The sequence below is a fragment of the Prionailurus viverrinus genome, chromosome A2, assembly GCF_022837055.1.
Source record: "Prionailurus viverrinus isolate Anna chromosome A2, UM_Priviv_1.0, whole genome shotgun sequence".
Taxonomy (NCBI): domain Eukaryota; kingdom Metazoa; phylum Chordata; class Mammalia; order Carnivora; family Felidae; genus Prionailurus; species Prionailurus viverrinus.
In genome coordinates, this window is record NC_062562.1 from 100,538,618 (window position 1) to 100,553,343 (window position 14,726).

General features: G+C 37.6%; 1 protein-coding gene across 1 annotated transcript in view; it reads left to right on the plus strand.

The window, feature by feature from the left end:
• Window positions 1-9,337, plus strand: part of SDHAF3 (succinate dehydrogenase complex assembly factor 3) — a 65,554-nt gene extending 56,217 nt beyond the window's left edge. The window contains exon 2 of the mRNA XM_047851034.1: window positions 8,264-9,337. Within this exon, the coding sequence (XP_047706990.1) occupies window positions 8,264-8,467 (204 nt within the window). The 3' untranslated portion in view covers window positions 8,468-9,337. The remainder of the gene's footprint in view (window positions 1-8,263) is intronic.
• Window positions 9,338-14,726: the final 5,389 nt, after the last annotated feature.

Consider the following 14,726-nt stretch of genomic DNA (forward strand, 5'->3'; position numbering starts at 1 on the left):
TACCTATTGTGAATAATGCTACTATCAACAGAGGTGTAGAAGTATCTGAATTCATGCTTTTATTTATTTTGAGTATATATGTATGAGTTGAATTGCTGGATCATGTGGTAATTCTTTAACCTTCTGAGGATCTGTCATATTGTTTTCCACAGTGGCTATACCATTTTGTGTTCCCATTAGCAATGTCCAAGGGTTCCATTTTCTTTAGGTTCTTGCCAACACAACAGGGCTTTGATTTGCATTTCCCTAATGATGTTTAGTATCTTTGAATGTGCTTGTTGACCATTTATATATCATCATTGGAGAAATGTCTGCTTAAGTCTTTGCCCACTTTTTAAATTGGGTTGTTGTCTTTTTGTTGTTGAGTTGTATGAATTTTTTATATAGTCTTGACATTTTTATCAACTATATAGTTTGTGAATATTTTTTCCTATTCTGTAGTTTTTCACTTTCTTAATATTTTCTGGTGCACAGAAGCTTTTAATTTTGTAGAAGCCCAGTTTATTTTTTCTTTTGTTGCTTATGTTTAGGGGTCATATTTAAAAGTCCATTTCCTGGGTGGCTCAGTTGGTTAAGCTTCCAACTTCGGCTCAGGTCATGATCCCCCTTTGTGGGTTCGGGCCCCATGTCGGGCTCTGTGCTGACAGTTCAGAGCCTAGAGCCTGCTTCAGATTCTGTGTGTATCTCTCTGTCCTCGCCTGCTCATGGTCTATCTCTCTCAAAAATAAAAATAAAAAAATTTTATTTTTAGGTCTGAAATTTCATGGATTTTGTGTTAATTTTTGTATATGATTGAAGGGTACAAATCTAGTTTTCCCAGAAGTATCTTTTTTTTTTTTTAATGTTTTATTTCTTTTTGAGACAGAGAGAGACAGCGCAAACAGGGCAGGGTCAGAGAGAGAGTGAGATACAGAATCCAAAGCAGGGTCCAGGCTCTGAGCTGTCACCACAGAGCCTGACGCAGGGCTCGAACTCATGGACTGTGAAATCATTACCTGAACTGAAGTTAGACACTTAACTGAGCCACCCAGGTGCCCCCAGAAGTATCTCTTAAAAAGACTATTGTTTCCCCCCATTGAACTCTACACCCTTGTTGAAAATCAGTTGGCCATATGTGTAAGGCTTATTCCTGCATTCTCACTTCTCTTCTTTTGGTTTATATGTTTATCCTAAACCCAGTACCACACTGTTTTGATTATTTAATGTAGCTTTGTCAGTTTTGAAGCTGAATGCTGTGAATGCTCCAAATTTATTTTTTTTATGATTGTTTTGGCTGTTCATGGCCTCTGACATTTCCATGTGAATTTGAGTGTCAGTTTTCCTATTTCTACAAATGAATAACTTTCTAAAATCCACTTTTAAGATTCTGTTGTGGACATCCATTCATGCTGATACATACACATTTAGTTCATTCACTGTTAATGGGTTATAAAGTAGTATCTGAAATTCCAGTCCAAGATGGTGAGACACTAAGACCTTGCTTCCAACATAGACATACCAAATCTACAACTATTTATAGACCAATTCCTCCTGGAAAAAAAAAAAAAAAAAAGAAAGGGATGACTGAACAGTTTCTGCACAATTTCCATCTCTCTTGCTGTTCTCTATGTGGTAGCAAAGGGAACCCCTGCCTCCAGCCACTGCAAACTATACTGGGGAGGTATAGTACTGAGGGACAGTAAGCAGATATGCTTTCTCTAGGCCTCAGAAAAAAAAGTTGTGGTTTAAAAGGGCAACTAGAGGGGTGGTTCAGTCAGTTGAGCATCTGGCTTCTACTCAGGTCATGATCTTGCAGTTCACGAGTTCGAGCGCCGCATTGGGCTCTGTGCTGACAGCTCAGAGCCTGGAGCCTGCTTCAGATTCTGTCTCCCTCTCTCTCAGAAATAAACATTAAGATGATTAAAAATAAATAAAAGGGCAACTAGAATGTAAAGGAATGAGCCCTAGAACTCTGCCAAATGGCAGCAGAGTTGTTGGTGAGCACCAGACTTTATGCTTCCTCTACATTTTGAAAGTACAGATCAGAGGCTGGGTACCCTGACAGGACTGCTGCCTCAAGGGGCTGCAAGCCATCTAGCATACACCAGTGCCAGCTGCCCTGAGGCACAGTAAAAAAGGCTGCCATTTAAAAGAGCAACTAGAAGAAAACCAAAACTGGAGATATTACAATTCCAGACTTCAAATTATAAAGTGGGAGTAATTAAAACAATATGGTATGGACATAAAAATAGAAACATAGATCAATGGAACAGGAAACCCAGAAATGAACTCATGATTATATGGTTAATTGTTGACGAAGGAGGAATGAGTATGCGATAGGAAAATTTCTTCAACACATGGCGTCAGGAAAACTGGATAGCCACATGGAAAAGAATGGAACTTGGACCACTTTCTTTCACCATACACAAAAATGAACTGAAGATGTATTAAAGACCTAAATATAGGATCTGAAACCATAAAACTCCTTGAAGATAACACAGACAGTAATTTCTCTAACAGTGGCGGTAGCAACATTTTTCTAGATACGTCTCCTGAGGCAAAGGAAATAAAAGCAAAAATAAACTATTGGGACTATAGCAAAATAAAAAGCTTTTACACAGTAAAGGAAACAATCCACAAAACAAAAAAGCAACCTACTGAATACAAGAAGATATTGCAAATAATATACCCGATAAAAGACTTGTATCCAAAATATATAAAGAACTGATAAAGCTTAACTCCCAAATAATCAAAAAATGGGCAGAACACATGAATAGACATTCCTCCAAGGAGGACATCCAGATGGCCAATAGACACATGAACAGATGCTCAACATCACTCATCATCAGGGAAATGCATATCAAAACTACAATGAGATATCAAGTCACGCCTGTCAGAATAGCTAAAATAAAAAACACAAGAAATAACAAGTGTTGGCAAGTATCTGAAGAAAAAGGAACACTCTTGCACTGTTGGTAGGAATGCAAACTGGTGTAGCTATTGTGCAAAACAGTATGGAGTTTTCTCAAAAAGTTAAAAATAGAACTACCCTGCAGTCCCACTATTGGGTATTTGCCCCAGAAATACAAAAACACTAATTCAAAGGAATATATGCACCCCTATATTTATTGAAACATTATTTATAATAGCCAAACTATGGAAGCAACCCAAGGGTCCTTTGATATACGAATGGATAGAGTATGGTATGTATATACAATGGAATATTACTCAGCCAAAAAAGGGAAAATCTCTCCTTTTGCAACAATGTGGATAGAACTAGAGAAGATAATGCTGTATGAAATAAGTTAGAGAAAGACAAATACCATATTATTTCACTCATGTTTGGAATTTAAGAAACAAAACAAATGAGCAAATGGAGGGAACACAGACAAACCAGGAAATAGACTCAACTATAGAGAACTGATGGTTACCAGAAGGGAGGTAGGTAGGAGAATGGTGAAATAGATGAAGAAGATTAAAGAGGACACTTATCATGATGGAAAAACTATAATATAAAGGATCCAAACAAGAAGGGAACTGCTGGGAGGGGCTAGCAAGAGCTATGGTTATGTTTTTCTTCCACCTTGATACCATGGACAGGAGAAAGGTCTGGGTGCCCTAGCTGACCTATCACCCTAGTGAGCCCCAGGACCCTAGCCTACACCAGCCCTCGCCATCCCATCAATGCAGCCTCAGAGCGACATAACCCAGGATGCTCATGGTCAGTACTTACTGCAGTTACAGACATTGCGCCAAGGTGACACAGGTGGAAAGCACCCTGGAACACTCTAGGCCTATACCACTTTGGTTCCAGAGGGCTTGATAGGGCACCTATAGCTGAGAGTGCTTCTGGAACTCCCAGGTCCTACCTGCACTGAGCACCCTGGGACCCTCCCAGTGTGTGCCCCACCTTGGCTCCAGCCACCCACTACATGGCCATCCCCTACCCCACCAGGGCACCTTCTGCATTTAGTACCCCAGGACACCCCAGTTTTCCCTCACTTTACCTTTAGCTGTCCTGCCAGGGTGCCCTGTGCACAGACAGCTTTGGGACTCCCAGCCCACGACAGCTGTAGCTCCAGCCAGCCAAAGTCACCAGGCATACATAGCTTCCAGTTGGGATGACCATACACAAGACCTTTCCTTGAAGTTTAGGAGAATTCTAATTCATATAAGCAAACAACAAATGTTAAGCAAAATGAGACAGAAGAATATGCTCCAAATGGAGATTAGCCATGTCTGATAGAGTTTAAAATAATGATCATAAATATGGACTGGAGGAAAGAGTGGAATAACTCAGTAAGAACTTGAACAAAGAGATAGAAAATACCAAAAAGAACCAATCAGAGTTGAATACAATAACTGAAATGAAAAATACACTAGAGGGAATCAACAGATTAATGGATGAAGAAGAACTGATGCAGAAGATAAGGTAATGGAAAGCACCCAAGCTGAACAGCAAAAAGAACTTTAAAAAATGAGGATAGATCAAAGGATGTCTTGGACAATATCAAGTGGGCATTCACATTATAGAGATCCCAGAAGGGAAGGAGAGAGGGGAAGAAAATAGACATCCAGATTGAGCAATCACAGAGAATTCCAAACAAGATGAACCCAGAGAGGTCCACATACTTGACACATAATAACTGAAATGTCAAGGGTTAAAGATAGAGAATTATAAAGCAGCAATAGAGAAGCAAAAAGTATATGCAAGTGAAACCCCATAAAGCCTCTGCTTATTTTTCAGCAGAAACTTTGAATGTATAATATCATGCCCTTTGGGCCTGCAAAGAGCTGAAAGGAAAAAATCCTACAAGCAAGAATATTCTGTCTGGCAAAGAGAGAGAGTTTCCCAAAGAGAAGTTAAACTAAACCAACCTTAAATGTTAAAGGGGCTACTTTAAGTGGAAAAAAAAAGGCACTAATTGCAAGTAGGGAAATTCTATGAATAAAAAGATGTAAAATATAACAACATTTACATGACCTGGGGAGGTGGGAGTAAAAAAATTCTTTTAGAATTTTTTTGAACCTAAGTGGCCACCATTTTAATATAGATTGCTTTATAAGTGAGATGTTATATGTAAACCTCATGGGAACCACAAACTAAAAATTTATAAGAGATATACACAGAAAATAAAGAGAAAAGAAGCCAAGCATAACACAACAGAAAGTCACCAATTGCAAGGGAAAAGAGCAAGAGACGAAATGAACAGAGAACTACAAAAGCAACCAGAAAACAGTTTAACAAAATGACAATAAGTACATACCTATCAATCATTACTTCAAATGTGAATGGTCTAAATGCTCCAATTAAAAGACATTAGATGACTGAATGGATAAAAAAATAAGACCTGTTTATATGCTGTCTACAAGAGACTCACTTCAGAGCTGAAGACACACATAGGATGAATGTGAAAGAATGGAAAAAGACATTCCATGTAAAAGGGACAAAAAAACAAACTGGGGTAGCAATACTCATATCAGATAAAATAGATTTTAAAACAAAGACTATAACAAGAGACAAAGAAGGGCCCATGTAATGATAGAAGGATCATCCAATGAAAATATAGCAATTATAAATACACACTCAACATTGGAGACCTAAATACAATAAAGCAAATAATAACAGATATAAAGAGAGAAATTGAGAGTAATACAATAATAGTAGGGGACTTTAGCACCCCACTTATATCAATGGATGGATCATTCAGGCAAAAAAAATTTAAAAAAAAAATTTTTTTTTTTTTTTAACATTTATTTATTTTTGAGACAGAGAGAGACAGAGCATGAACAGGGGAGGGGCAGAGAGAGAGGGAGACACAGAATCTGAAACAGGCTCCAGGCTCTGAGCTGTCAGCACAGAGCCCGATGCGGGGCTCGAACTCACAGACCGTGAGATCATGACCTGAGCCGAAGTCGGACGCTTAACCGACCGAGCCACCCAGGCACCCCTAGGCAAAAAATTAATAAGGAAACAGTAGCTTTGCATTCAAGACCAGAGGGACTTTTATATTCAACATTCTATCCAGAAGAATGTATATTCTTTTCAAGTGGACATGGAATATTCTCCAGGATAGTTTACATGTTAGGCCATAAAACACGTGTCAAAAAATTTCAGAAGATTGAAATCATGCATCTTTTCTGACCATAAGGGCATAAAACTATAAATCACAGGAAGAAACTGGAAGAAACACAAACACAGAGACAAAACAATATGCTACTAAACAACCAGTGAGTCAACAAAGAAATCAAGAGGAATTTTAAAAAAATACATGGGGACAAATGAAAATGAGAGCACAACAGTCCAAAATCTTTGAGATGCAGTAAAAGCAATTTAAGAGGGAAATTTATAGTCATACAGGCCTACCTCAAGAAACCAGAAAAATCTAAAGGAACCTAACCTTACGCCTATAGAAGCAAGAAAAAGAACAAAGCCCAAATCTAGTAGAAGGAAGGAAATAAATCAGAGCAGAAATAGATCAAATAGAGGCTTAAAAAAACGATGGAAAAGATCAATGAAACCAAGAGCTGGTTCTTGAAAAGATAAGTATCTTGAACAAACCTTAGTGTATTTGTCTTTTCTCTTACTGAAAAGTACAATGAGATTGTTTCCAATTTTTGCTTTAACAAGTAATACCACACTTCTTGTGCTACTCATTCACATGTTTGAAAGTTTCTTTAGGACCATAGTTCTCAACCTGGGTCAGTTTTGCCTTCCAGGGAACATTTGGTAATGTTTGGAGACATTTTTGATTATAAAGACTGAGAGGAGGTATGCTACTGGAAACTAGTGGTAGAGACTAGAGATACTGCTAAAACATCCTACCTACAATGCAAGAACAGCCTTCCATTCACCCCACTACAAAGTATTGTCCAAATTATCCAATTTGTTAATACTGTGAGGGTTGAGAAACACTGTTCTCGGGCATATACTTAAAGGTGGGATTGATAAAGCTTGGGGTATGTGCAAGTTTTTTTTCAGTTACATGAAATAGAGTTGTGTAAAACATGAAGAAAATATTTTCAATACAGGTTAAGTTTTGGAGTGTATTGAATTGAAGTTTCTGTGGTGATGATGGCAATCCAGCAATTATAATCAATTTAATTATCTTAAACCAGATAGAGTTAGTGGCATTATATAGAGTTAACTAATTTATCTACTTACCCAGAAGGTGCATATAATCTTTTAACTTCATGAACTAAAATACATTGTTACTTACTGTCTGGTTAAAAGATTACGGAGTGAGAGTCTGCTTTAAAAAAGTATCATTTGTGCAAGACAATAATAGCTGGACTATTTAGGCTGAAGATGCTAATTGAATGAGAGAAAAATTAGAGCATGAAAAATGTAGAATTTTTTCCTGACAAAGATTATTATTAAATACAGAGAACTTAAAGGTTTGAAAGCTTTCTCTCTAGTTTGATTTAAATTCTTTTTTAATGTTTATTTTTGAGGGAGAGAGAGAGATGGAGAGAGACAGAGTGTGAGCGGGAGGGGGGGGGGCGGGCGTTGCAGAGAGGGAGACAGAATCGGAAGCAGCCTCCAGGCTCCTAGCTGTCAGCAGAGCCCAACGCAGGGCTCGAACTCACCAACCGTGAGATCATGACCCAAGCAGAAGATGGACACTCAGCCGGCTGAGCCACCCAGGTACCCCTACCTCTAGTGTGATTTAAATTAATATTTTGGGACGCCTGGGTAGTTCAGCAGGTTCAGCATCTGACTGTTGATTTTGTCTCAGGTCATAATCTCATGGTTCATGAGTTTGAGCCTTGCACCAGGCTCCACATTGATGGTGCTGGAGACTGCATGGGATTCTCTCTCCCTCTTCCTCTCTGTCACTACCCCCTCTCAAAAATAAATAAACATTTTTAAATTTAAGTCTATAAGACCCACCTTTGAAAATTTGATAGTCCCAGATTTGAAAGCTATAACTCTGAAAAACTATAGCCCAAGAACTATCTGCAATGCTTGTGTGCATACAGTTTAGTATCTGACTTTTGGGTGGTTTATGCATTTTCTTGAAGTCTATCTGCGGGCCACTCCCAGTCCCCAGATTTCCAGGTTAAGAACTTTGCTAAAAATCTATGAAAACTCTTAAAGTGCTAAAAATAAGATACATTTGAAATTATCACTGAGTAGTAAAGACACATCTATATTGTTTGCATCTTCAGTGATGGAGAAAAATAGGTGACTTGGAATTAGAATTTTTCAAGTCCTCTAACATTGAAGGAGTGAATATGTATCTTAACTTTATAACCTTCATTTTTCTTTGTCTTCTGTTAGGTGTATGCAGCAGTGCTATGGCAACAAACTAATGAAAACAGACAAAATTCAACAGAAAGAGTGTGTTTTGGAGTTGCCCTACCAGAAGAAAAACTTAATGACTTTCGTGATGAACAGATTGGACAGTTGCAGGAGCTGATGCAAGAAGCTACTAAACCTAACAGACAATTTAGTATTCCTGAATCTAGGAAACCAGAATTTTAGTCTATACAATAAAGCTTACACATTTTAAGTTCAGAACCCCTTACCGGGTTTCTAAAAATGTATTTCTTCAGCTTTTAAGTTTTGTGAATGCCTGGTGTTCATGAAATATTCTTTAATTTGGGGTTGTTATTAATGTTGTCTACAATATGTAGATCAATATGGCTAGTAAACAAAGCTTTATATGATTGAAGTAACAGTACTTGCTGGATGGGATTTGATTTTTTAAGTACATAAGAAGGAATGACTTTAAAATGACAAAGTTGTGGAATTTTGCCCAAAGGTTTTTTTGTATGTAAATTTAATTCTGTTCTTGTTCAAGCATTAGCCTCATGGCTTTAGCTTCAACAGACAAGTATGTTATGATAATGACAGATGTGGAGTTCCAACAAGGTTATTATTTACATACATGGATTGTCATCCTGAAAGTTTCTTCCTTTCTCTTTTAATAATACATGTATGATTATTCACGTAAATATGCCTTCTCCCTGAGTCACTATTTATATACAATGAAAGATTAAAAAGAAGCTTAAAGAGTCAGTATTATACACTGTATAATCTATCATGCAAATGATAGTATAATGTTTGTACAGTGTTTGGTAGTAACAAATGACCCCTTAAATTATGTAATTTATAGTTACCTTGAGAATCTCATTTATTGCCTCATCATTGGGGAGATAAAAACACTTTCATAAATTTGTCATAAGTTATAAACTGAAATAATCAAGTGGTAATCCCATTCATGTGCTTAAAATGTTTAATTTTTTAAAAATTACACACTTGTGGGGCACCTGGGTGGGTCAGTCAGTTAAGTGTCCAACTTCGGCTCAGGTTATGATCTCACGGTTCATGGGTTCGGGCCCTGTGTCACACTCTGTGCTGACAGCTCGGAGCCTGGATTGTGTCTCCCTCTTTCTCTGTCCCCCCACCCCTTGCTCACACTCTCTCTCTCATAAATAAGTGTTTAAAAAAGTAAATAAAAATTACACACTTATAACTTTAGTTTTGTATGTCTACTTTGAGATTCTGAAATGATCATTTTTCAGATGCTATTGCATTTATTCAACTACTTAAAAATTGACTCATAATTACTCTCTTTTTCTGGATTGGGCTTTTTCTTTGTGTATGGCTGCCAGACTCCTCAGTCCTTTTTAATATTCCTCATTGAATCAGTCTGGAGGTTGATACTTGTCTTTTTTCATTGAAAGATAGGTGGTCAATCAGTAATGAATCTAGGTTCTACATTGTAGGCTCTAGGAATACAAGAAATGAATAAGATAAAAGCTCTTGCCCTCCAGGAGTTTAAAATCTAGCTGTGCATTTAGGAACCATTTCATCATGAACAAATATATCACATCCTCAAACTCTTTCAGTCTTTTTTGTCTTCCTAGCTTATAGAATCTAACACCCATAAGGACACTGCTTCTCTGTGTTTTGTGAAGTGGGGGTTATGGGTCATTTTACATTCACTGTAATGTATAATCCCCTCCTAATGTCTCTTTGAACCCATCACTGCGTTACCCTCACATAAGAATTCTTTTTCATTTGTAGTGTTTTCTTTCTGGTTATACTTCCCTATTCATTTTCTTTGGCAACTGGCTCATACTTTTCCATCTCAAGTTTTGCTATCATTTTGGTGACCTTAACACTATAATCCATATGGCTGACATATCTAGTACCTAATTGGTCTCTGATGGTTCATTATTCACCACCCATAAAAAATTTTTGGGAAATCACAGCCATATTTATTGGCCATCACACAAATTACTACCTTGAGGTATTTCACAGTTTTACTACTATATTGCAACATTCTTTTGGGTGACATATATTTGAGAAGCTGTGCTTTTAGTGATTGCTGTGGTAAAAGTATCACAAACTAGTAAAATGCTCAATATGATTACAAAGTTTGAAAAGCTGTGTTGTGTCTAGTAGGTGCTAAATGTTTAGGGCATAAAACCTAAGTTGTTTGGACTATGTAATAAATGAAACTGCAGTGTTTTTTGTTTGCTTCTGTTAGTTTTTGCTGTATGTATGCTGTGTAAATACTAAAACACTAAGAGTGTGTAAATTGAGAAAGTCTGGGAAGTGGTGCAAAAAGCAGTGTTAACTGTGAACTCATTAGTGTTTTGACCATTCAGTTTGTTCAATGTTCTTTTACTTCCTTCATTTCTATCTCAAGTCTGACCTCGTTTCTGTGATCTTTCACTTCCTTCAACCATTTAGCAGTACCCTCAATGTCATTGTCTCGTTTTTCTTTAACCTCATCTGCTCTCACCAATGTAACCACTCACTTGCTAAAATCAACAGGATACTAATCAGTACAAGACGGATGTGTTATCCTGAGTCTTGATAGTGTTAACTATTCCCTACTGCTTTTAAATCACTCCTGCTTGGAAGACATGATGATACTGTATATAGAAAACACTAAAGACTCCACCAAAAAACTATTAGAGCTGATAAGTAAATTCAGTAAAGTTGCAGAGCATAAAATCAATGTACAGAAATCTGTTGCATTTCTATATTCTAATAATGAAGCAGTAGAAAGAGAAATTAAGCAATCCCTATAAAAACACCAGCATTTTTCACAGAGCTAGAACAAACAATCCTAAAATTTGTATGGAGCCAGAAAAGACCCTGAACAGCCAAAGCAATCTTGAAAAAGAAATCCAAAGCTGGAGGCATCACAATCCCAAACTTCAAGCTGTGTTGCGAAGCTGTAATCATCAAGAAAGCATGGTACTGGCACAAAAATAGACACTCAGATCAATGGAACAGAATAGAGAACCCAGAAATGGAACCACAAAGGTATAGCCAACTCATCTTTGACAAAGCAGGAAAGAATATCCAGTGGAATAAAGACAGTCTTTTCAGCAAATGGTGCTGGGAAAACTGGACTACTTTCTTACACCATATGCAGAAATAAACTTAAAATGGATGAAAGACCTAAACATAAGACAGGAAACCACCAAACTCCTAGAGGAGAAAGCAGGCAAAAGCCTCTTTGACCTCAGCCACAGCAACTTCTTAATACGTCTCCAGAGGCAAGGGAAACAAAAGCAAAAATGAACTATTAGAACCTCATCAAAATAAAAATCTGCTGCACAGCAAAGGAAACAATCAGCAAAACTAGAAGGCAACCGACAGAATGGGAGAAGATATGTGCAAATGACATATCAGGTAAAGGGTTAGTATTCAAAATCTATAAAGAACTTACCAAATTCAACATCCAAAAAACAAATAATCCAGTGAATAGGCAAAAGACATGAATAGATACTTCTCCAAAGAAGACATCCAGATGGCCAACCAACACATGAAAAAATGCTCAAGATCACTCACTCATTATCAGGGAAATACAAATCAAAACCACATTGAGATACTACCTCACACCTGTCAGAATGGCTAACATGAACAACTCAGGCAACAACAGATGTTGGCAAGGATGCAGAGAAAGAGGATCTCTTTTGCACTGCTGGTGGTAATGCAAACTGGTGCAGCCACTCTGGAAAAAAGGATGGAGGTTCCTCAAAAAATTAAAAATAAAACTATCTTACAACCCAGCAATTGCACTAGTAGGTATTTATCCAAGGGATACAGGTGTGCTATTTTGAAGGGGCATATTCACCCCAATGTTTATAGCTGCACTATTGATAATAGCCAAAGTATGGAAAGGGCACAAATGTCCATCAACAGATGAATGGATAAAGAATATGTGGTGTGTGTGTGTGTGTGTGTACACAAGTATTACTTGGCAACCAAAAAGGATGAAATCTTGCCATTTGCAAGTGGATGGCAAGTGGGTATTTTTTTTTGTGGATGGAACTAGAGGGTATTCTAAGCGAAATTAAAGACAAGTATCATATGACTTCACTCATGAGGAATTTAAGCTACAAAACATGAACATAAGAAAAGAGAAGCAAAAGTAATCTAAAAACAGGGAGGTGGACAAAACATAAGAGACTCTTAAGTATAGAGAACAGAGGGTTGCTGGAAGGGTTGTGGGAGGGGGGATGGGCTGAATGGGTAAGGGGCATTAAGGAATCTACTCCTGAAATTATTGTTGCACTATATGCTAACTTGGATGTAAATTTAAAAAATAAATTATTAAAAAAATAAAGCAATCCCACTTACAGCTACACCAAAAATGATAAAATACTTAGGAATAAACCTAAACAAAGAGGTGACAGACGTGTACTCTGAAAACTATAAAATACTGATAAAAGAAATTGAAGATGACACAAAGACATGCAAAGACACTCCATGCTTGGAGGAATATTGTTAAAATGTTCATACTACTCAAAGCAAGCTATAGATTGAATGCAATCTCTGTCAAAATATGAACAGCGTTTTTTGTAGAACTAAAAATATCCTAAAATTGGTATGGTAACATAGAAGACCCTGAATAGTCAAAGCAATCTTGAAAAACAAAACTATAGGTATCACAATTCTGGAATTCAAGTTGTATTATGTAATTATACAATCAAAACAGTATGGTACTGGCACAAAAATAGACACAGATCAATGGAACAGAAAACCCAGAAAAAAACCCATGATCATATGGTCAATTAATATATAACAAAGTAGTAAAGAATATGCAGCGGAAAAAAGATAATCTCTTCAACAAATGGTGGGGAGAAACTACAGCTACATGCAAAAGACAGGTATGTGAAACTGGACCACTTTCTTACGCCATACACAACAATAAACAAAGTGGATTGAAGACCTAAATGTAAGACCTGAAACCATAAACATCCTTAAGGAGAGCACAGGCAGTAATTTCTCTGGCATTGGCTATAGCAACATTTTCCTAGATGTGACTCTTGAGGTAAGGGAAGCAAAGACAAAAATAAACAATTGAGACTACCTTTAAAAAAAAAAAGCTTCTGCACAGTGAAGGAAATAACAAAACTAAAAAGCAACCTACTGAATGGGAGAAGATATTTGCAAATGACATCTGATAAAGAGCTAGTATCTAAAATCTATAAAGAACTGATAAAACTCAACACCCCCAAAATGAATAATCCAATTATAAAATGGACAGAAGACATGAACAGACACTCCTTCAAACATGACATCCAGATGGCCAACAGACACATGAAAAGATGCTTAACATCACTCGTCATCAGGAAAATCAGAACTACAATGAGATATGATCCTCACACCTGTCAGAATGACTAAAATAAAAAATGCAAAAACCAACAAGTATTGGCAAGGATGTGGAGTAAAAGGAATGTTCTTGCACTGTTGGTGGGAATGCAAAGTAGTCCAGCCACTGTGGAAAACAGTATGGAGTTTCCTCAAAAAGTTAAAAATAGAACTATCCTACGATACAGTAATCCCACTACTGAGTATCCCCCCACCCCAATACAAAAACACTAATTCAAAGGGATACATGTACCCCTATGTTTATTGCAGCACTGTTTACAACAGCCAAAGTGGAAGCAGCCAAAGTGCCTATTGATAGATGAATGGATAAAGAAGATGTGGTTGTTAATACACACACAGGAATATTACTCAGCCATAAAAAGGAATGAAATCTTGCCTCTTGCAACAACATAGATGGAGCTAGAGAGGGATGAGGGAGCATAAGACAAGCTGGCAGGTTACAGCTCCCCCCACCCCCCACCAGGTGGGATATGTGTGATATTCCTCAGACACTCCTGGCTGCCCAAGAACAAAGAAAATGGGAAAAACAAATGGTTAACTGATAGAGATCATAGTCCTGCAGGACCTATCATCCCTCCATAGTGATGTGGGAAACAAAGGCAGAAGGAAATGGCAGAACTAAATTTCCTTCTAACTTGCCGCCTATTGACAAACAATTGAGGCTGGCAGAGTAAAACGTTTCTCCAGGAACTCCCTAATGTCTTAATACTAATGCTTTGCTAGAGGAAAAAACAATGCTAGCTTGACAATAGCTAGGCCTCCAGTATCCTGTGAGTCTTTAGTATATGAAAGTCTCACTGGAAACTTCCCCTGGACTTTACCTCCCCCCAACACCACAGTATAAAACCAGTCTTTCCTCATGGTCTCCAGGCACCTCTTCCTACCCACGGGTCCTGTCCCCGTGCTTCAATAAAATCACCTTTTCGCACCAAAGACGTCTTCAAGAATTTTTTGTTGGTCATTGACTCTGGACCTCACAAACCCCACTGTCACCCCCCCCCCCAAAAAAAAACCTCATCAGAGAGTACAGTGCTACGCAAAATAAGTCAAGGAAGACAAATACCCATATGATTTCACTCATCTGTGGAATTTAAGAAGG